This window comes from Chrysemys picta, chromosome 3 (assembly GCF_011386835.1).
Source record: "Chrysemys picta bellii isolate R12L10 chromosome 3, ASM1138683v2, whole genome shotgun sequence".
In the NCBI taxonomy this organism is placed as follows: domain Eukaryota; kingdom Metazoa; phylum Chordata; order Testudines; family Emydidae; genus Chrysemys; species Chrysemys picta.
In genome coordinates, this window is record NC_088793.1 from 193293344 (window position 1) to 193315597 (window position 22254).

Consider the following 22254-nt stretch of genomic DNA (forward strand, 5'->3'; position numbering starts at 1 on the left):
TCCCTTGTGATCCACCAGGGCTTGCAGCAGTATTGAAAAGTACCCCTTGCGGTTTATGTACTCAGTGGCTTGGTGCTCCGGTGACAAGATGGGTTCCGTCTATCGCCCCACCACAGTTGGGAATCCCATTGCAGCAAAGCCATCCACTATGGCCTGCACGTTTCCCAGAGTCACTACCCTTGATATCACCAGGTCTTTGATTGCCCTGGCAACTTGGATCACAGCAGCCCCCATAGTAGATTTGCCCACTCCAAATTGATTCCCGACTGACGGGTAGCTGTCTGGCGTTGCAAGCTTCCACAGGGCTATCACCACTCGCTTCTCAACTGTGAGGGCTACTCTCATCCTGGTATTCTGGCGCTTCAGGGAGGGGAAAGCAAGTCACAAAGTTCCATGAAAGTGCCCTTATGCATGCGAAAGTTTCGTAGCCACTGGGAATCGTCCCACATCTGCAACACGATGCGGTCCCACCAGTCTGTGCTTGTTTCCCGGGCCCAGAATCGGCGTTCCACGGCATGAACCTGCCTCAGTAACACCATGATTTGCACATTGCTGGGGCCTGTACCTTCTGTGAGGTCTATGTCCATGTCAATTTCCTCATCACTGCGCTGCAATCGCCTCCTCAGCTGGTCCTGGTTTTGCTTTGGCATGTCCTGGCTCTGCATATACTCCAGGACAATGCGCGTGGTGTTCATAGTGCTCATAATTGCCGCGGTGATCTGAGTGGGCTCCATGATCCTAGTGCTATGGTGTCTGGTCTGAAAAAAGGCGCAAAACTATTGTCTGACGGAGGGAAGAGGGAGGGGCGAGTGACGACATGGCGTACAGGTACAGGGAATTAAAATCAACAAAGGTGGCTGTGCATCAGGGAGAAACACAAACAGCTGTCACACAGAATGGCCCCCCCAAAGATTGAACTCAAAACCCTGGGTTTAGCAGGCCGTTGATTTCATGGAGGTAGGGGGAAGCAAATGAATAAAGAACAAATCTATTTTTTACATCTTAAACTGGCAGCCAACGGTGCAGCATGACTGATAGCCCTCGGCATCTTCTGGGTGCTTGGCAGAAAATACTGGGCGCTTGGCAGAAAATAGTGTACTTCGATTGATAGCCGCCATCATCATCAGGAAGGCAGCAGAATATGACTGGGGGACATACAGAGTTTCAGCCATCATCTGATCGAACTGCAGTATGACGACGACGGATACCAGTCGTAATACACCATCTACTGCCAAAAGGCAAGGGGCTGCTGCTGTGTAGCAATGCAGCCCCACGTCTGCCAGCACCCAGATCACCGATGAAGGCTACCAGTCATACTGCACCGTCTACTGCCAAAAGGCAATTAGCTGCTGCTGTGTAGCAATGCAGTACCACGTCTGCCGGCACCCACATGACATATGGTGACGGTGAACTGAGCTGACCCATGCTTGGCATGGTATGTTGTCTGCACAGGTAACCCAGGTAAAAAGGCGCGAATCAATTGTCTGCCGTTGCTCTGACGGAGGGGGAGGTGCCTGACGACACATACCCAGAACCCCCCGCGACACTGTTTTGCATCATTCAGGCATTGGGATCTCAACCCAGAATTCCAATAGGCGGAGACTGCAGAAACTGTGGGATAGCTACCCATAGTGCAACGCTCCGAAAGTGGACGCTAGCCTCGGTACTGTGGACGCGGTCCGCCGACTTAATGCACTTAGAGCATTTTATGTGGGAACACACACAATCGGCTGTATACAACCGATTTCTATAAAACCGGCTTCTATAAATTCGACCTAATTTCGTAGTGTAGACATACCCTGAGATAGCTGTGGATAACCTGGTAGATCTTCTAATCCCACCTATGGTCCCTCTCTGCCTCCCCTCTCACTGGTATAAATCAGTAGTAACCTCAATGAAATCCATGCAGCTGCACCAGTGCTGAATAGGGTTAAGTGAGGGCCTTAGCACCTAAACTATGCCGTTATCCATGATCCTGGTCCCTGGCCCCCTCCCCTTAGAGAGTGCAACCACAGGAAAGGGAGGGCACAACCTCACAAGATGCCATAGCAGCCTGGAGTCTTTTGAGGGAGGGCTATCTTTCAACCCCTGTGGAGTATGCTGGCTCCAAGAAGGGACAGCAATTGCCCCTTCTGATTCATACAAGGGAACTGGTATATTAATGGAAGGAAAATCAATTGACTCCACATGTTTTCAGCCTGGAGCCAAATCAAGGAAGGGACCAGTGAAATTGTACAACTCAATTATACACATTCATGCAAAGGAATTGGAATTGTTTACAGATCGTATCAATAGTTCAAAGAAATCCTGGTGATCTGTGCTGGCAGCAGTACAGATGTGATTGGCTTTATTGGCCGGGCTGCCGAGCGCACACAGCTGCTTTGTCTGCCAACATGCAGTCCCTTTGCCACAGCTTCTGTAAAGTGCTCTGAAATACGGTGTTCTGTGTGTAATACGGTCTGGTGCATCATAAGTACTATAGCCGAATACCAGGCCAGTCCGACACAATAAGAACAGTGAAGACGCTTCAAGGACCTTTTATATAATTTTTTTGGTAATGATGTTATTTTAAGGACCCGATTTAACGTCAAGTGAAGTAAACAGAAAGTTTCTCATCAACTTAATTGTGTTTTGGATCAGGCCCCATGTTACAACAAGGACAGATGCTAAAATGTACAATCTCATTTGCATTAAAGATACTATAACCTTGGATCCATTACAATTTTGCATAGTACATGCAACTCAAAGAGTACAAACAAAAGGAACACCCAAGTAGAAATGACAAAGCCGTCATATAGGACTGCACAGTGTTTAAGGCAACTAACATCATGTATAAGATCAGACAATGAGAAATATTACTTATGACAAGGATTATCAAAAGACATGTGTAGTTTGACTGGCACCGAGAAAGTGATTTTCCAGGGAATCTCTTGGATGTTTCTTGCTACATTAGAATAATGAAAGGACTGGCTCATTTTACAAGCTTAAAATAGTTTTGCTACCTGCAAGATTCCAGATTTCTTGAACATTAAGAAGAATGGTCCTGAACAATCTTGTGGTCCATACAAATGCTCTGGCACTTTTTTGGACAAGCAGGAGTGTTAGCCTTGGTTAAATTCCAACTCCAGTAATTGGCCTACCTCCCTCAATGTAACGAATGCAATGTGCTTTATATGAGGCGCCATCTAAAATCTATCCAGAAACTGAAGCTGGTGCAGAATTCCGCAGCTCATTTGTTACAGGGTATGTCCCGTGGGGAACACATGACACCCGTGCTTTTGGATCGGCCCAGGCAACCTATCAGGTACCATGTACAATCTGAACGATGCGCTTTGCCCTATAAGGCCCTCAATGGCCTGGGACCTAATGAACCCGCTATGCTGACACAGTTGGGACTGTGGAACAGGGACAACTGGGTTGGCACCCCAGAGAGAGGGGGCAGGGTATTCTGTCAGGGGCCTGCCAATCTAAGAGTCGTACCCCAAGTTGGTCCAAAATATCCCTAGTGTATTGACCTTCAGGACAGGCGGTAAGGTCCCTTTGTGTTCCTGAGCTAAGAGGAACTGGGAGGAATCTTATGGGGGATTGTAAGATTGTGATATTACTGTCAGGTGCTGGGTGGTGAGCACAGAGTCTCTTTATACCACTGTATTTTTAAAACGAGTCAAGGAGTGTCATGTGCTCTTTTTTTCTGAACATGGGTTTAAATCAAAAGAATAAATTCTATGTGCAGTTTCAGAGCTGACTGACTCATTCGTCGCTTCCTATCTTAAGCATGTGTGTAGCATTGCTGTGCACAATTCATTTCACCTCACAGGTGGCTGCGTTTCATTGGTGTGGGCTGTGATCCCTGTGTACACCTTGTGTAGCAGTTGGTAAAGGAAGACTAAGGGAGAGAATTGCTGCTTTTTATCCAGGATCAATGTTCATTGCTGAGACAAGCCAACAATAGCACAACTGCTCCCCTCTGTTCCACAAGCAATAATCATGCTAATCACGCCTGGGAGGCTCACACGGAGAGGAGCCGGGGCTCTGCATTGCATTGACGTGTGAGGAAAGGGAAGCCCCACCATTTGAACAGTGTTCATTCTGGGGCCCTGTCTTTGTGGCAGTCTGGCCATTGCTTTCAATGAGCTGTGGCTCTGGCCCTGTGGGGGCAGTGTAGAAGTCAGGGAGCAGCTGGTTCAATTTCAGGCAGAATACCCTGTAGGAATTAAAACTTGCACCATTGAGTCCTGGCCTATGGCTTCTTCCACCTCCTGTGGTAAGAACGGACACGATAAGAGTGAACTGCTGCAGACAAGGGGTCCAACAGCAGCACAACCGTCAAGCTGGCTCTGCTGTTCGAAGGGACAGGGACACCAGGGCAGCGTACAAAGAGGGGGAGGCACAGCCGTCCCAAGAGCCAGCAGGAATCACTGGACTCCACACGCCTTCCCGTCTCATGCCATCAGTAGTCCCTACTCTGGCCATCCAGGGGATAATGCTTTGGATTTTTCATCAGTTTCCACATTTTGAGTTTTTATATTCCTTTCTCGTCTGAGAAATGTTGCTTGGAAAAGGATGTGTCCCAGGACGTCTGACTTGAGCCATTAAAGAAACATGAACAGTTTCGAGTGGCAGTAGCTGCACGTGTGTGGTTAGGTGCGTAGAGCTGAAGTCTTTGTCACTCAGTGTTTTTATAGACAATTCTCTTGTAGACACAGTTATACTGTAACTATAGAAGTTCGTGTAATTACTTTGCCAAAACTGGCTTAAAAGTGGTTTGTCAGTTTTAAATAGGGAGTAAAGCAGATCTTTTGTCTGACTCCAATCTTTGTTATTTTAGAGTTTAAAGTTGTGGGGTTGATTTCTATCACCGACAGCTAGGAGAATAGAGAGCGAACGCTGCCACAATGTCTGCTTCCTGGGGATGTTTTGATAAAGTTGCCTGGCAATAGAATGAAGATCAGATTCCTCTGAGCTATTAATTTGGATTTTAAAATTACTGGTCTTCAGTATTTATTTGCTGTAATGTGTGCACAAAGGACAAGAAGGGTGTGTGTGTGTTATAGAAAGTGCATTTCTTTTCCCACTTGATACTATTAAATAGGTGTTTCTGAGAAAGTACTGGTTCCTGCATAACATTACCCTGCCATTCGGGATCCCCTAGTTCTCAGACCTGTTTGTGGTGCAAATTCCATCTACAACCAGTATGTCCTCTCTGTTTAGCCTCTTTCCCCCTCCCCATGGACTTTTACTAATAAATATCTTTTTAAACCCCCAAAAGAATCCTTATTGGTACTGTTGTCATATACATGTATGCATGTACACACACCACACACATACTTGTGTTGTAGGAAACATCATAACATCATTGTGAAGTGATTGCTCTCTCCAGGGAGAGACAGACAGACATACGCCTAACAAGTCTGTAGCTTCAAATCATTGCCACTGAAACTCAAAAGGTGAACACACAGCTAGTCCCTAACAGCAGTGCAAATGGTCTAGCATGTTAACAAGGCAGCAGTCCACCTGTTTGCAAGTTTTCCCCGAGTTCACAGTACTGATTCTTTTGACTCTGGCTCCGCAGTGCTGGCTGGGGTGGGGACTTGGTTCCTGTGTGTTACCAGAGGTGATGTTTCCCCTTCAGATTTGCAGTTGGGAATCGCTTCTACATTGACTTCATTTAGCTCCTGCTCTTTCGCCGTCTTTTCTTTTTGATTCAGATAATGAAGGATACCTGCTCCCAGGGCATCTCCTTCAACGTTCACAACAGTGGTGGTTCGGTCCCTGGTCAATGGCAAAAGCACATAGGCACCCTTTTAACTTAAGCAATACAATTCAATATATGGGGCCAAATTCATCCCTAGTGTAACGCCACTGAAGTCAATGGAGACAGAAGGAATACTCGTGGATTGACAGTGGCATTAGCTGTTCTCTATAGGTATCATCATAGTTTAAGTATTATAGAAATGTAGCGTGTTTTATGGGTGGCTCCAACTCTTAGCATTGGCTGTTCTCAATCTCTATGCTTCCTCTTCAGCTGCCAGTGTAACACTTCACCTCTAGACAGGGGCGGGACACAAGGGATCTCCCCTGAGACAGATGGGCTTTCTCCACTATCCCACTGCTTCCACTTCCCTCCCTCCACAGCTGTCTCCACCAGCACAGGAAGAGAGAGCCCTGAATCCATTCCTGACCTTGAGTCCCCTGAATGGCCACGCATGGCCCACTGCTAGTCTTCCATCACAGAGGTGGGGCAGGCTGCCAAGTTTGGATATGGATGAATTGGGCTCTTTGTTTTTAACTAAAGGGAAGCCTGTAATATCTGCATCACCCAAAAGCTCAGCGAGCACGAGGGGGCCCTGTTCCAGGACGTAGACAGGCTCTGTTCATGCCTTTCCTTCTCCCCCACTGAGCTCCTTTTCATTAGTGCCTCTGTCCCACCGGGCCCAGCTTTTCATCCAGCTTTCACTGGATTGTTTCGCTGCCTTTGCTCCATATTCCTTTTCCAGCCTCCTCTAAGAGCAGTGAAACCTGGTGATGTTCTAGCCTGAGTCAGACCTTCCACCCCATGATGTCCAGGTGAGTATGAAATCAGGCACAAAGGGTTCCCCCATCACTAGTGCTGCTGTCTGAGCTTTGGCACCATGTCCCGTCCTGATGCCCCTTGGCCATGCACCACAAGCGAATGTGACAAGGCTACAGTGTAATGGAAGGAGGTTTCCAGATCACGTTGTCGCTCTGAAGTGGGAGAGAGGATTAAAACAACGGCTATCTGCTAAGAACAGGCACATTTCTTCCCTCTGTGCTTTGGGACCTCAATCAGTCTGCTCATGGCCTAATTTCACCATGTGCTTAACTTGTGACTTAGTACTACTTGTTTATTCAACGCTTTGCAATAAAATGAGTCACAAGGTTACTTCCCTCCCACCCCACCATCCTCATCATTATAACCACATCAGCTGCAACAACCAGGCTGCTTCCCGTGCAGTGCTGACAGCAATGCATTGCTGTGTATTACGAAGGGAAGGGGACTGTGTGGAGGAGGCAGGTGATACACAGAGAGCACAGTTTAGTCCTCAATGAAGAGTGGGCTAAGAGCCATCCAGACCTAGAGGGAGCACTGGGAAGCCCTATGCACCACGACTCCTGCAGCTCCCAGGCCCACAGAGGACGGTGCAGCCACTGTCACACCCATCAGGAAGGTGCGTCATGTGTGGCGACGTGTAGAGGGAGGGGGGTGGGGCTACTGCTTTGCATCCTCCCACAACCCCTTTTAAAGTGGCTAGTGCCCTAGGCACAAGGACTGCGACTATGGCTGGCCCTGCACAATGAGGACAGAGTGGGTGGGGGTGAGGTGGGAAGGCAGAATGATTGTTGCCCTTTTCCCTTGCCTTGTGCATCCAACAATAACCTGAGCCAAGGATTTGCCTCAATAGGCTTCTCCAGCCAATGGTCTTGACTGCAGACTAGGTCAGCGCACTGTAAACCTGTTATTTCACTAGCACTCCAAGGTCAGTGTTAAAGTACTTTAATGTTAGGCTTTCTAGGTTATTAAGATTGATTGATAAATTTTCTGGCCACGGGGGCACGGAGGGGTTCAGAATCAGTGGGTGAAACTTTGCTGTAGCTAGACATGGGCACCAATTGGGGGGAGTTCACAGGCGGACAGCAATGATTAAAGGGGGTAAGAGATTGGTTGAGTGAAAAGGCGAAGAGCCCCATTTTGGATAGCTCAGTTAAAGTGACAGGAGAGCTATCTACACCTCTCAGGTATTTGCAGATGGTCCCTGTATCACTTTACTGAGCTATACAAATGGAGTCTTTTAACCTTTCCCCCGGGAGAGGAGTTATTTAGGGCGGTACAAGAGGGTAAATCTAGGAGTCACGAGAAGAAAGTTAGTCTGAATAGCAGGATCAGACTCTTCACGCTGGGATCTGTTAGGCTGTGGGATAATTTCCCCTGATTTCAGAAGGGAGATTTGTCTTGGTAAGAACTGAGCAGAACTGAATAAGAACGTCAGAATTTGGGCCTTACCTGGCCCTTTCCAACAGCAAAGAAAGGAGAGGTGCAAAAATAGCTCACTAAACTCCTGATGAAAATTGCTCCTGTCCAATAACATGTTCATGCAACAATATCAGCTGTCTTATGATCACTGCTTGTCCCTGACTCCACTCTTCTGCCAATGGAGGATTGTTCCCAGTCCTTTGTCTAACCTAGTTTTAAATGTCTGAAGCAACAGGATGTGTACTGCTTTCCCCAGGAGACCGTCACACCACCTAATGAATCCAATACTCAGGAAGCTTTCTCCATTATTCAGCCTCAGTTCTCTTTTTCTTCCATCTAATTTCTAGCAAGACCCTTTGTACAGCTCTAAATAATTCCTCTTAAGGGAACTAGCATCTATGGGAATTTCAGCTCAGCAAAGATGAAGTACAAGTTGAATAAGTACTTTAGGATCTGCCCCCCAGTTCTTATTTAATTGAAACTGAATTATGTTATTCTTGGCCTTTTCTGGTGGAGAGAGAGAGTGTGTGTGTGTAAACTCGATATACAACTGTGTGATTTGCGTTTTTATTTTCTAGACTATTGCTTTTGTTCCCCCAGTCCTGTGCTTCCAATTACATATGCAGCAGCAGATTTATATTATACAGTACTTACACAATCCAGTCCACTGCTAATATCAAGGATAGATCGTTGGTGGGAAGTCCAATGGCCTCCAGGATAATAGCAATGGTCAGAACTCCTCCAGCTGGGACTCCAGCCGCTCCAACGCTGGCTGCAGTGGCCGTCACACTGAGAATGTTTTCAAACACGCGTTAGTGCAGTTTCAGTAACACACTCATTCAATGGTCACGGTGCCTATTTTCCTACAGCGTCAATTTTAACCAAAGCAAAAGGAGGGGGGCAAATGTAACTTCTTTGTCTACAAATTCTTCCATATCGGGGCATGTATTCTGCAGATGTCCAACAATAGAAATTAATACTGTTGGGTACTGAGTGCTGTTATTCTGCAAGAATCAAAACGAGCTATCCAAGTAATGACTCTGCTGCGAATACTACCAGTGTATTTTCAGATGAGCAACGTGCATCACGGTGTATCTCTGCCATTTACATGAAAAATGATAACAGCAATCAAAGTGTGCTGGATGCTTTGCAGTCAGAATTAGACCTGTTCCTGCCCAGAGGAGTGGAAGTGATCCAAATGGACAACGTGCAGGCAAAAGAGCAAGGGAAGGAAGCAAATAACAGGAATGGGGATGGCTGGAAGGAAGCGGAGCACCCAGAATATGTCCCAGGGATGTCTGCGGGATGCAGAATGTTGGTGGCTTAGGGGTGTTAAAATGATTTGTGGGATCACTGAGGGATTTTGGAGGGTCTTGGGGAGGGATCTGAAGACGGCTCATGGTATATAGGGTATTTCAGGTGTGGAAGGGACAGCCCAGCATGAGGGTTCTTGCGGGAGAAGGTGTTTGATTAGCACAGGGATGGGTGCAGTATTGATAGACAAACAGGAGGGCACAAAAGGAACATGCAAAGTGATAGGCGGAGTAAAGGCTCCGAACAAGGCAGTCGTGGAAAGCTAGGGATGGGACACAGGCCAGGGCAGAGGCACCCAGCACGTGAGGGCAAGGCGTATGAAACTGACACAGAAGGCGATGTGGAGCGGCCAAACAGAGCGCCAGGGGAGCAATATGGTCAGAGTGCTGCATGCGGATGATGAACTCAAGGGCAGCACTCTGGATCGACGGGAGGGCAGTGGCATGGGCACTGGAAAGGCCAGAGAAAGGGAAGTTACCGTAGACAAAGTGGGAAATTATCAAGGCAGGGAGGAACACAGCTATTAGCAGTGAGGACGGGAAGGAAAGGACAGGGTTTGGGTTGGTTGTAAAGAAAGAAGTGACTTATTGGTATCCAAACACGAAAGGTAAAAGAGATTAAGGGGTTAAGGAGGATATGGAGGGCAGGGGCATAGGAGAGGCCATGGAATTACCTAGCTTGATGGCCAGAGGATGGGGAAAGGGGAGCTTGAGATGGAGGGAAGAGTTCTGCACAAATGGTGTTTTTGAGATGCTCAGAATCCATTTAAGATTCAGATCTAGCCCTTAATCTCCACATCTATCAAACCTCCCTAAATTCCAGTACACGTCAAAATGAGATTTATAAAGCTTGAAAGACTCCTGTTGTATTGTTGGATAATATGTTCCACAGCAATTTACAGACTGCAGTTCAGAGGTCTGGTTTGGGTTGTCCTGGAATCTCCAGGAATCAAAGATTATGCCATGTGATGAAATCTCCAGGAATACGTCCAACCAAAATTGGCAACTGTAGGTCTGGAATTTGAACTGCTAGGTATTAAAAAATGATTTGTGTTTAAAAACAGAAAGGCTTAGCATGGCGTTTGGGGGCCAGGGAGATGTGGTTTGAATCACAAGCAACTTACAGAATAGTAAAGATCTGTCCAGCATTGAGGTCAACATTATTCAGCTGAGCAATAAACACAGCTGCCACGCACTGGAATATGGCGGCTCCATCCATGTTCACAGTGGCCCCAATAGGAAGGATGAACCTACTGATCCTCTTGTCTACTCCATTGTTTTCTTCAATACACTTGATCATTGATGGGAGAGTAGCTGAGCTAGAAACAAACAGGAAATAAGACAGGAAATAAGACGTGGAGCTGTACATTCCTGTCCAACCCGGTGCATAAGCTGTCAGTTTTAGTATTTTTATTATTTCCATAGTACTGCTACACAGAATTCTAGGCCAAGATTTTCAACACTAACTAATGATTTTGGGTGCCTGACTTGAGATGTCTTAAAAAGGCCTAATTTTCAAAGGGCAGGTCGGGGGTCAGCACTTTTTGAAAATCAGGACCTTTTATAATGCCTCAAATTGGGCACCCCAGATCACTAATCCCTTCTGAAAAGCTTGGCCAAGAGCAATGTATAACTATTCTCAGCAAGAGCACAGCTTGTTTGTGAAGTGGTGTTGCCTTCTTTCTTGGTTATGGTTAGGAAAAAGATTTTCTTTAAATGGGAAAGCAAACAGATTCCCCAGTCCCACACACCGTGTCACTGAAATTGTTGAAATATGGGCTGCACATCACTGCTAATAATGGCATCAATATTGCAAAAGGTTATGCCCGGATGTATAGTTACCCATCCTGGTGTCCCCCTGGCATCAGTGGGAATCTGTAAGGGGCATACCGTGCACCTAACCACAGTCCTTTGCAGGATCAGGGCCAATATTTGCATCTGAAACTTGTTCAAATTAAAACATGGATTTAGCATACCATTATTCCATATCAGAAACAAGCACAATAGCATACCTTGAACAAGTGGCAAAGGCTGTTGCGAATGGTGTTACAAGTCCTAAGAGAAAGCTGAAAGGATTTTTGCGTGTGAATGCAAAATATATAAGCGGCAAAATGATTCCTCCATGGATGACGTGACCCAGAATTGAGGCAAAGATGTATTTTCCCAGGCTGGTTACCAGAAGGACAATATCTTCCATTTCGACAATCTTGCTTCCAACAAGGAATGTAATGCCAATAGGCACATACCTGCATAAAGAAAAAACAAGGATTGTCTTTCATTAATATTAAGCAAGAGGAACAAGCCTTAAAAAAAGACACATACCACTTTCATTTTTAGGGACCAAATTCTTCCTGCCAGGAAACCTGTGTACAGCACTCTGCCCCTCCTGAAGAGGTGGAATCTGAAGCAAATTCCATGCCTCCAGAACCACAGAATACACAGGGCCATGTGCTCTATAAACTTATGATAAACAAATTTACAATGGACCGAGTTCTCTCTTGGTTGCTAAAGGGGATGTTGTCAGCCTGGATAAGTTGTCATTGGCCCCTGGCCTGAAAGAAACATCCAGGAAGGCTGTAAGTGGCACTGCCGGGAGTGGAGATGGTGCAGGAATGTTGGCAGAAGCTATCAGGGAGATTGCATGCCTAAAGGAGAGAGTGCAGGAGAAGATGTCTATTGTGGAGTTTTATTCCATCAGCGAGGGTGCCAGGTTAGTTCCTGAAGCTCAGAAAGCACAGGGTAAGTCCAGGGAAGGCATTTAATTCTAGTATTTGTCTACAACAACTGAGTGTCTGGAGTCTCACTCTGGCCTATAGCTGTAGACACACAACAAATCTTCGGACATCAATAATTTGTTTGTGGTTTCCTTTGTCAGCAACAGTTTACAGTCCTCAAAGGGAGCTCCTTGGGAGCTGCATTTAGGCCCAAAACACGTCTCCAGCTCAAGGAGCCTCACTATGTGCTGGGGAATTCCCTGGAGACAAAGAGAGAAGAAATTCTCACCACAGCACAGCAGCTACTACTCCAGTTTCCAGGCTTACTCCAGTCCCTGGGCCCCCAAAGCAACAGCTGGTGGATCAGAATATGAGTAGATCCTCTGACATGTCCCTTCCTCTTCCATCCCACAATCTGCCCCGGCCCTCAGGAGCGAACCAATGTCACCTCTTGTACAGTGCCCCAGTCCTCCCCCTGGTCTGTGTGAGCAGCAGCTCCCCCTCCTTGGCTGGTATGATGAAGGCTTCCCATCTTATTTCAATTTACTTTAACCACTGGCTGACAACAGCCCTTAAAGGTTTGGTGGTTGGGTTTGATTCACAGAAGGGGAGGAGATTCCAGACACTTCTTATCTTGTAAGAACAGTTTTGCCCATCCCTAACTGTTACTCGAAAAGTGTGAGAGATTTGGGATAAATATCCGGAGGACACCGATAGCCTTAGAGAAGGAAAGAGGAGAAGTGAGAATTACTGTACATTGCCATGTCAGGCTCAGAAGCAGTCCAATAATCCACAAAGAAAAGGATTACACACAGCTGATTAACGTGGAGAGTTAGCTTCATAATGAGCTGAGTACAAGAACCACTACCTATCAGTTTTTGATAGCCTAGGAATTACACTCCAGAGTGAAAGCCTTAAGCTGCTTTGAGACTTTTACATTTAAATCCCTAATGACAGAAACTAATGTATTTATAAGGTCAGATATTTTGTTGAATCCATTCCATTTCTTGGGGGGGAAAATAGCAGTTCAAGTGAAAAAACTCACCTGTCTGGATGTATATACATGGAGTTAGAAAGGGACAGAGCATAATTTGAGAGACTTCTTGAATGGTTACAGGTTTCAGAGTGGTAATCCTGATTATCACTACAAAAGTTTTTTTTCTCCTGCTGATAATAGCCCTGATTACTCTCATTATAGTTGGTATGGCAACACCCATTTTTTCATGTCCTCTGTATATATATATATATCTTCCTACTGTATTTTCCACTGCATGCATCCGATGAAGTGGGTTTTATCCCACAAAAGCTTATGCTCAAATAAATTTGTTAGTCTCTAAGGTGCCACAAGTACTCCTCGTTCTTTTTTCTTGAATGGTTGTGGTTCTACAGCAGTTTCAGCACCTAGAGTAACATGCTATTGGCTAAGCATTGTTTGATTGGGCTTGGCAGAATGATATTCCCCATAGACAGTTTAACAGTTTGGGTTTCTTACATAAGATGTAACCTCCAGCCCTTCAGTATACAGTACATAATGAATGGCAGGCATGACATTTGGGGCTCTGGTTTGGATTTCACTTAAACTGGTGTAAAACAAGTTACACTTCCAGCAGAGTGGTTTTGGAAACATGCTTTGAAACTACAGAACTTTTCAGAGGTCTTTGCTAAATATGAGTTGCTCACCGTGAAGAGTCATAACCAACCTATCCATGTGGACATCGAGTCTTTCAGCTGGCAAATCTGATCTAAAATTAACACCGTCTCTTACCCCATCAATAATTACACCTTAGATTATTAAACCTGGAAGAGTGTTTAAAATTCCACTTTCTTCTTTCCACTGTTTCTTTACTTCTTGTTTTGCTTCAGCTTAGACAATGAAAAACAAATCAATGGATTCACTTTTACTTTCCTTTATAGTCTTAATGTTGCACTGGTCAAGTTGCAACTACCACATGGGAATATTTACTTTTTAAAAACTGAAATAAAAAAACAAACAGATTTCCACTGGATTAAAATATATATAATCTTGGAAACATTTATGATTGACCTTAGCTTTTGTAAAATGTTGGGACAAATGAATTCCAGCTATCTTTCACTGTAATTGTACTTATGGTTTTTCATTTCTATACTTTGGATAGTAGGATAGTTAGTTCTCCTCATACTTTAGCAGGGATCGAAAACTCTCATGGCAAATGTCACACAGAAATGTAGGCATGGACTCCAGAGAAGTGGGTGAAGGGGAGGTCCCGCTAATTATAACTCTGCAGAGGAGATAAAATAAACTATCATCAGAGGTTCAGCCTCCTTAGAAAATACATAGGCATCCAGCAGATGAGGGTGCAGGGCTGTGGAGGGCTCTCTGGGAGATTAGGAATGTTAATGAGATGTTGGTTTGTAGGTAGGGTTGCCAAGCCTCCAGGATTGTCCTGGAGTCTCCAGGAAGTAAAGATTAATTTTTAACTAACGATTATGTCATGTGATGAAACCTCCAGGAATACGTCCAACTAAAATTGACAATCCTATCTGTATGTTGAAAGTACTGGCTCCCACATTCGCTTCCGACCCAGGAACGTGAAAGAAGTCTTTCCTATATAAATTGAGACCTAAGATCTAAGGTGAAATCCTGGCTCCACTGAAGTCAATGACAAAACTCCTGTTGACTTCAATAGGGTCAAGATTTTCACCTATTTTGTCACTCTAATGGGAACTCCTGACTACTCTTGTTATATGAAGGGACTGAGGTTTTCAGTTGTGTTTTGTCAGTTCTGTGTTCTGTAACCAAGCACTTCTTCAGCAGCAGACATTCATTGGAACCCAAATAATGTTGAGTTATTGTTAAACGTCTTCTTTTTTCTGCGTGTATTGCTATAGCTTAGTTTGTATTCAGGGCCTGAGTTTCAAATAATCACAAGATAAAGGAATGAACTAAAATATGTGATCACAACTGTGCACCTAGTTTGCATGTGCAATTATTACAACTGTGCATGCAAATTGGGGTTTTGGGTGTACAAATTCCCAACTTGCTTGTGCAGCCACAGTAACATCGCATAAAATTAGGCATGTAATTATGTTCTCACCCAGGTTTCTGATGCTTAGAAAAAATAGGGCTTGATTTTCAAAGTAATCAAAATTGAGTCCTGCAGCTGATTCCTAGAGGACTGTCTGTCATTCTCAAGAGACAGCCTACGGTGTGAGTGACCTTCTGCCTACTGCTCATGTGCAAAGAAAGAGGCTGCATTCTTTATTTTCGAGAGGCAACACTGATAAACACAGGAGAAAATATAGTGGGCAAAACAGCCATCAAGTACCAGACTCATTGCACGGATGAAAGGCCACTCACTCTTTACTCTGGTGATGGATGTGGCATCAAAAACAGCTAGGCAGGTAAAGACAGACATTCCTAAGCCCGGAAGCACTGCTGTCATGGTAACGTATTTACAACCACACTTACCACATAATCCAAGACACCAAGACCATAGTTGCCTCATTGAATGAGTTAAAGAAACGAATCAGTTCTTCTCCTTCTGGGCCAAGCTTTTTCAAAGCTACTCCCAAAACCAGAGCAAACAAAACCAGTCCCAGAATATTCATCCCTTCGATCTCTGTGCCAATAGGGATCTGTGATATCAAAATAAACAGCATGTTTGTTAGGCAGCATACTGATGTGGAATTGAATAAAAATGAAGCTCTTGTTATTTTGCTCTCTAAGTCTGAAGTCAGCATGGCAGAACCTCCCAAGGAATGGAAAGGGACATTACGCAAAGCAACCCAGCAACACTGCAGAGGAAGTAAAAGGGAATGTGCTTCTGTTTCAGTATTCATGGGAACTAGTTAAGATCTGATCCTGCAGTCCTTGTGCATACAAACTTCCCCGTTGACTCCCAGTGGTAGTTATGCAAGCATCAGGGCAGAAGGACTGGTACAGGTCAAAATGGTGACAAATCACTCCTGGTCAGGACAGAACTGGGGCACCAGTTAAAGGTTAGAATGTCTCTTCTCCATGGCTCTGAGAGGGAGCATGGTCTGTAAGATATTTCAAGTATTGAAGCTACTCCTATATTTTTGTAAAGCAGGTATCAGCCATAGCTAATTACCCATCTCTACTGATAATACACAGCATTATTTTGTGGGAGGAACCAAAACCTATTCACGCTTATTCCACCTCCTATAATAACTCATCTATGCAAACAGCCTCCTGCAGTCTAGACCCCTGGTTTGCTATTGGTTAGCTACTGATACATTCTACAGGTGGTCTTTAGAAAAAAGGTGGGAAATAGTGAAAAATTCTTAATCCATCTTTCTCTGTCAGCACCATCAGACTTAGGCGGTGCAGATGAAAACATGCTTCATGTTCTCAGAAATAGTTCCGCTAATTTTGCAAGTAAGAGGATAACAAAACTGTTCTAGCTTTTCACATAAATGAGCTCACGATGTGCTGACAAGCGCTCTCTGTCAGTCCTTTTGAACTCATTTCCCTAGAAGAACCGTGGACTTGTTTGGCGTAATAACAAAATAGGATCTGACTGAGTGCTCTCATGGCTTAATAAAAATATAATCGTTTTGACAAACCACTTTTTCCCATTGGCAACACATGCTTCTTAATATCCCAGGTTGTTTTATTAGCTAATCTAAGCACAATAAAAGATTAGATCAGTGACTTACAGAAGGTTTAGACTTCTGGCTAGTTGAAGTAGACATCTGCTCAACACCAGAAAGATAAAGATATTCCCAGATAAAAGTTTAAAATGTAGAATAAATGTAGACAAAAATTCAAAACACTGATGCACTTGAAATAAAACCAGCAATTTTAAGAGAGAGAATCCTTGTATGAAAAGTGGCGGAGGTTGGGTGCAAGGGTGTCTCGATGCACAGGGGTTGGGCTGACAGGGGGAGCAGCTCCCTGTACAGTGATCCCTCCTCCGCCTGTGCACTCAACCCCCACCCCACCAGGAGCCCCCCCCTCCCAGAACCCCACCCCATTGAGCCCCAACTAGCTGCACACTGACCCCTCCACCAAGCCCCACTTCCCCAGTCCCCCCCCCCCCACTGAGCCTTAACCACCTTCACCTGGACTCCCCTGCAGAGTCCCATTCCCCCTGCACCCAGAACCCCGCATCAAGCTTCTGTGCATCCAGATTCCCCCTGCACCCAGACCCCCGACCGAGCTGCCTGCACCCAGATTGCGCCACACAGAACACTGGTACTCTTGAGGGAATGCTGCACCAAAAATTTTTAAAAATTTAAATTCTGCAAAGTTCTGCATATTTTAATTGTCAAAATAACACAGTCACAATATAATCACACCATTTTCAATCCTTTTGGTAATTTATTTCAAAATACTTGTCAGCAAATCGTTGAAAATGGTGTGATTATATTGTGTTATTTTGACAAATAAAATAGGCAGAATTTTAAAATATTGTGCACAGAATTTTTAATTGTTTGGTGTAGAATTCCCTCAGAAGTAGGTGATACGCAGATCAGAAAGAACCCAACTTGAATCTCAGATTCCAGGCTGTTTGCTTGCAGGCAGCAAAGAAAAGGAGTGTCAGTAGAGCTGCTAAAAATTTTTTCCAACTGAACATTTTTTACATCAGAAAATTCCCTTTTGTTGAAATCGAAACTTTTCATGGGAATGTGTTCATTTTGATGAATTTTCATTTTGGAAAAAAATCATTTTAATAAGGTCAAAATGACCTTATCAGAACATTTTGATTATTCACTTTGAAATGACCTTTTGTTTTGAAATCTTCGAATATAAAAATTTTAAACATTAAAATCAGAACAAAACGTTCCATTTTTGAAATTTTCGTTTTGCAGGAAATTTTGAAGTTTTCTCACCTTCACATGAAAGGATTTATTTAAGTATATTTACTTATGTATGCTCATTTACATAAACAGTGGCATTACTCCGAATTTACACTGGTTCAAATGAGAGAAGAATTTTCACTACCAGTGCACCAGGCCAAATTTTGCCAGGAGTTGACACCCCAGTGAGCTGCCTGGACTCAGGCCCACTGTACTTATCTGACTGGGATTCAGCTGCCCAGCACGCTTTGGGATGCACTTGAAAAACCATGTTTCTTTTTCTTTTTCTCAAAAGATTTGAATGCGACTTTTGGCAGCTTAAAGGGTAGAATTCTCTTCTGTTCTCTTCTCTTTTAATTTTTACACCTTGCAGGGCTCTTGTTGGATGGAATGCTGTGTTTCCTGCAACACCATCAAGTATTCTTAGTCTGACAATAATATCTGGCTGTGATAGCCAGTGATGTCTTGTAAAGAGTTTTCCCCATCACGTATAAAAAGTTTTTTTCCAAACACTGGAATTATGCCAGGTTGGAGCCTCTTTAATTTTGCTGGGAGTGGTCCTAGTGCCTCTAGCGATGGGTGGTCAGACAAAAGGAAACTAAAAGCACCATTCAGCAGTTGAATTTCAACTCTGCTGTCATGTTACTTATGGATGGATGATAGTTACATTTGGACAGGGGTGCTTTTTTTTTTTTTTAACAATACATAGCGTCAGAATCAAGATGGGCTCCAGACTAGATCTGAAGGCGATAGGTGCCTTACAGCAGTATTCTTCATCAAGATATAAAGTATTCAATTTAACATGGGGGCAATGTTTTTCCTTCTTCCCCTTTTTGTGCGACCAATGTTAAGGACATTACGGGCCTGATCCAAAGCCCACTGCAGTCATTGGAAAGCCTCTCATTGATTTGAATGGCTACTGGATCAGGCTCTGTAGTATCTATGGATTATGCTAGAGGGGAGTTATATTTCTGCTCAGCTATGTTCATTTTATTATCTCATGTTCCCACTCAACTCCACCCCATCTATCTGTTTTGTACTGCTGTTGCATCCTCTCAGTTACTTTCCAGGGGCAGGGACTGTCACTTTTATTACTTGTTTACACATTGCCTACCACAGTGGGGCCCTGGACTGAGATTCACAGATGCTACTGTGATATAGTTAATACTAATCCTGTTTTAATTGTTATATTTCTTGCCTACACCATATTGCACATGTACATCTTTTTTGATGTTAACTACATACTGAAATTGGATAGCCTATTTCTCAGCAGACCCTTTCTGGGATTTAGATTTCATCCAGTGTGCTAAAAAATAAACAGTAGGATCTTCAGAGAGTTTTGAGGAACAGAACAGTGATCAATAATGTTTCTGCTAAATGCCTAAATTAAGGCAACAAGATGTGTGTCCCGTATATCACCAGGGAACAAAGCTCTCATGAAAGTTATTTTTGTTGTGTGTCCATAATGCTGCTTTGTTGGGCAGTTTCTTAGGGGTGATGCACTCTAATGTTAGAAAAGAAAAGGCTTTTCAGTGGCAGGCAGTTTTAGAGACTGGAATTAAGAGGATCTTCCTCAAAGAGTTTATCAGTGGGCGTTTTTCATTTCCCCATCTTTTTCAAGATGTAGTGAAATACTTTAAATACTGCAGCTTACTCAGTGGGAGCAAACTCCTGGACTAAGGTGCTAGGACTCCTTAATGACAACTGGCAAGGGGATTACAAGGATAATCCTGATCCTGGTGCGTAGATTCTGGTTTACCAAAGAATGTCATGCGAGGTCTCAAATGAAAGCCAGGATCACATTGGTCATTGATATCGTTGTGAAATGTATGTACAGATATCATGTAAGGAGTTATGTATATATATTGAAATGTGTTCTTAGAGTCTGTATCACAACAGAGATGGAGAAATAGGCTGTCAAACAAAAGATGTCTATTCACCTGTCTCTGTTGAGATGTTAATTAAGCATTGTAAGCGAACACAATGGTTGCCCATTTACACAGAAGTCATCAAAGTGAAGTAAAGCCAACAGGACAGCGGCACACATAGGAAAACAAACCATGGGGGTTATGCTGTCTCTGAAACATACATGAACTTTGGGGATATAAGCAGAAGGCAAAGAAGATGCCTCCGGATCCTGCACTTAGGAAATAAATGGGCAGCGCCTTTACAGTCATGGAAACGGGATGAAACGTTGGGTGAAATGCTGCAGAGGACTTTGGGTGAGATAAGCTTCTTTAGGCAAGATAACTTGTTAAGTCTAGTCTAGTCTCTAGGAAGAGTGTTATAGTTTTGTTTTATATATAATCTTTTGTTTCCCGTTTCCTTACTCACGATCACTTGACTCTTTTATAATAAACTTATTGTTATTTTCTCTATAAATATACCTCAGTGCTGTGATCTTAAGCAATGTGCTGATCCTGAGTTGGATCATAAAAGCGAGTGTGTAGACACCAAACCTGGTATTTCTGTGAGTGTTCAGCGGATAAGGGGTTGAACACTTCAAAGGGACACAGGGACTGGAGTACACCTGCTGATAACCTGAATGGCAAGGTAAGGGCTGGAATAGCTCAGAGGAGAGTGCTTGGGTGGCTACTAGGCCGGTGGAGACTCTCGGTCCTGGGTACCCTGAGAATCATCACAATGAGTACCTGCAACTTCCACTGCAGTCAATGGGGGGAAGGGTTTGATATCTCAGGGGTCAGCATTGCTCAGGATTTGACCCAATGGGAAGAAAGTGACTTCTGGAGGCAGCAGGATCTGGGAGGGGCCCGACAACAAAACGGGGATGAGGGAAGCAGTTGACAAGCTTGTAGCTGCCAAGCACAGATCCTGCAGTGGAGGAAATACTCTTCTCCTTGCCTCCAAGAACTAGGATGACCAGACAGCAAATGTGAAAAATTGGGATGGGGGTGGGGGGTAATAGGCGCCTATATAAGAAAAAGACCCAAAAATCGGGACTGTCCCTATAAAATTGGGACATCTGGTCACCCTGCCAAGAACTGAGAATCCCAAATGCCAGCAGGTTGCAGACCCCAGGGGCCAGCCAGGATGAGAACCAGCAGAAGAGGGCAAGCGACAGCTGCTGCTCTGCTGGAGCACATTAGAATCATGGCTCCAGCCGCAGAAGAAATGCAGTGGGAATTCCCAGTCTCATTATCCTGGTGAGTTGAAAAATAGTCTGGCCAGTGCACCTTCAAGCCAGTCTAGGTTGTGGGTAAAGGCTGCTGCCACAGCTACCGGCCAGGGGTGAAGGAGGTGCTGAAAACCTGAGGGAGAGGCAGGCCATGGCTCTGTAGCTGCAGCACTAACAGGATCCAGCTCCTATCTCCTCTCCTCCACTGCCTTCCCCAGTCCCTATTGCTAGCAGAGAGCAAGAGGAAGTGTGGGCAACCCCCCTGTACCAGAGGCTATGAAGTAGGCTGGAGGTGCTGCTGCTGGTGAAGGCTGCGAGAGCCTAGACTTGAACTGGAAATGCATGCAGGGGCCCGTTACACTCCAAATTCAAGCTAAACATTAACTGATTAAAAAATTCAGTGTGATAAACACCCCCTCCTGCCCCGCCCAACAGAATGGGCTGAAAGTGCTGTTATGCTTGGGAAAGTGACCATGAAAAATAATATCCTGGAATCTTGTGTTGGTCTCTAAATAACTTCCAGGTCAAATATACTAAGTTTACAAGACTAACAACAGGCATGTTTGAAAATCTGACCCTATGGGTAAGATTCCCCTGAGTGGGGAGCAGAGGTAGGCCAATGCTGACCACTTCTGGAAATAACACCCAACGTCTCCACAGGCCATACTTTTGAAAATAAGGACGGCTCCCATCTCCAGCACCTGCAAATCAGATGTAGTTTTCTGGCTACTTGCAGATATGCCTCTGTTCTGCTTTAATTTGTCATGTTCATCCCCTTGAACCAACTGTTTCTGCCTTAAATCAGTGATTAAATAAAATAAAGATGCAATGAAGCTGTAACTAGAAACAATCCCAACCAACCTACTGGTTTAAAGAATGCAAGGAGGAAAAGAGGCACGTCTGAGCTTCTCTTGTATTTGTTTATAAAGAATAAGGGCTAAGAAACTAAGGGCTACGGATTAGTCCTCCAGCGAGTAGGGCACTAACCTCGGACTCTGGAGCTGTGATTTCAATTCCCTTCTCCTCCACAGACTTCCTGTGTGACCTTGGGCAAGTCACTTGGCTTCTCTGTGCCTCAGCTCCCCATCTATAAAATGGGAGTAATAACACTTCCCTACCTCTCAGGGATGTTGTGAGGCAAAGACATTAAAGACTGTGAAACATTCAGATACTACAGTAACACGGGCCATATAAGTACGATAGATAGATAGAAACTGCCTTACCTTCTCAAACGTAACATTTCCAACAGAGATGTTTCTTACTATTATCTTATAATCCGTTGCATACTGTGAATAC

At 44.4% G+C, this 22254-nt stretch overlaps 1 protein-coding gene across 3 annotated transcripts in view; it reads right to left on the reverse strand.

Moving 5' to 3' along the window:
* Window positions 1–2521: 2521 nt before the first annotated feature.
* The window catches only part of SLC1A4 (solute carrier family 1 member 4), a 36459-nt gene continuing 16726 nt past the window's right edge, over window positions 2522–22254 (reverse strand). For 2 of the 3 annotated variants that reach the window (XM_005287229.4, XM_008172384.4), the window contains 6 exons: window positions 22182–22244; window positions 15469–15635; window positions 11319–11552; window positions 10431–10625; window positions 8648–8782; window positions 2522–5772 (listed from right to left, as the gene is read on the reverse strand). In XM_005287229.4, coding sequence (XP_005287286.1) covers window positions 5538–5772; window positions 8648–8782; window positions 10431–10625; window positions 11319–11552; window positions 15469–15635; window positions 22182–22244 — 1029 coding nt within the window. In that variant the 3' untranslated portion in view covers window positions 2522–5537. Of the gene's footprint in view, window positions 6727–8647; window positions 8783–10430; window positions 10626–11318; window positions 11553–15468; window positions 15636–22181; window positions 22245–22254 lie in introns of all 3 variants that reach the window. The other variant, XM_042857187.2, reaches the window with a different exon arrangement.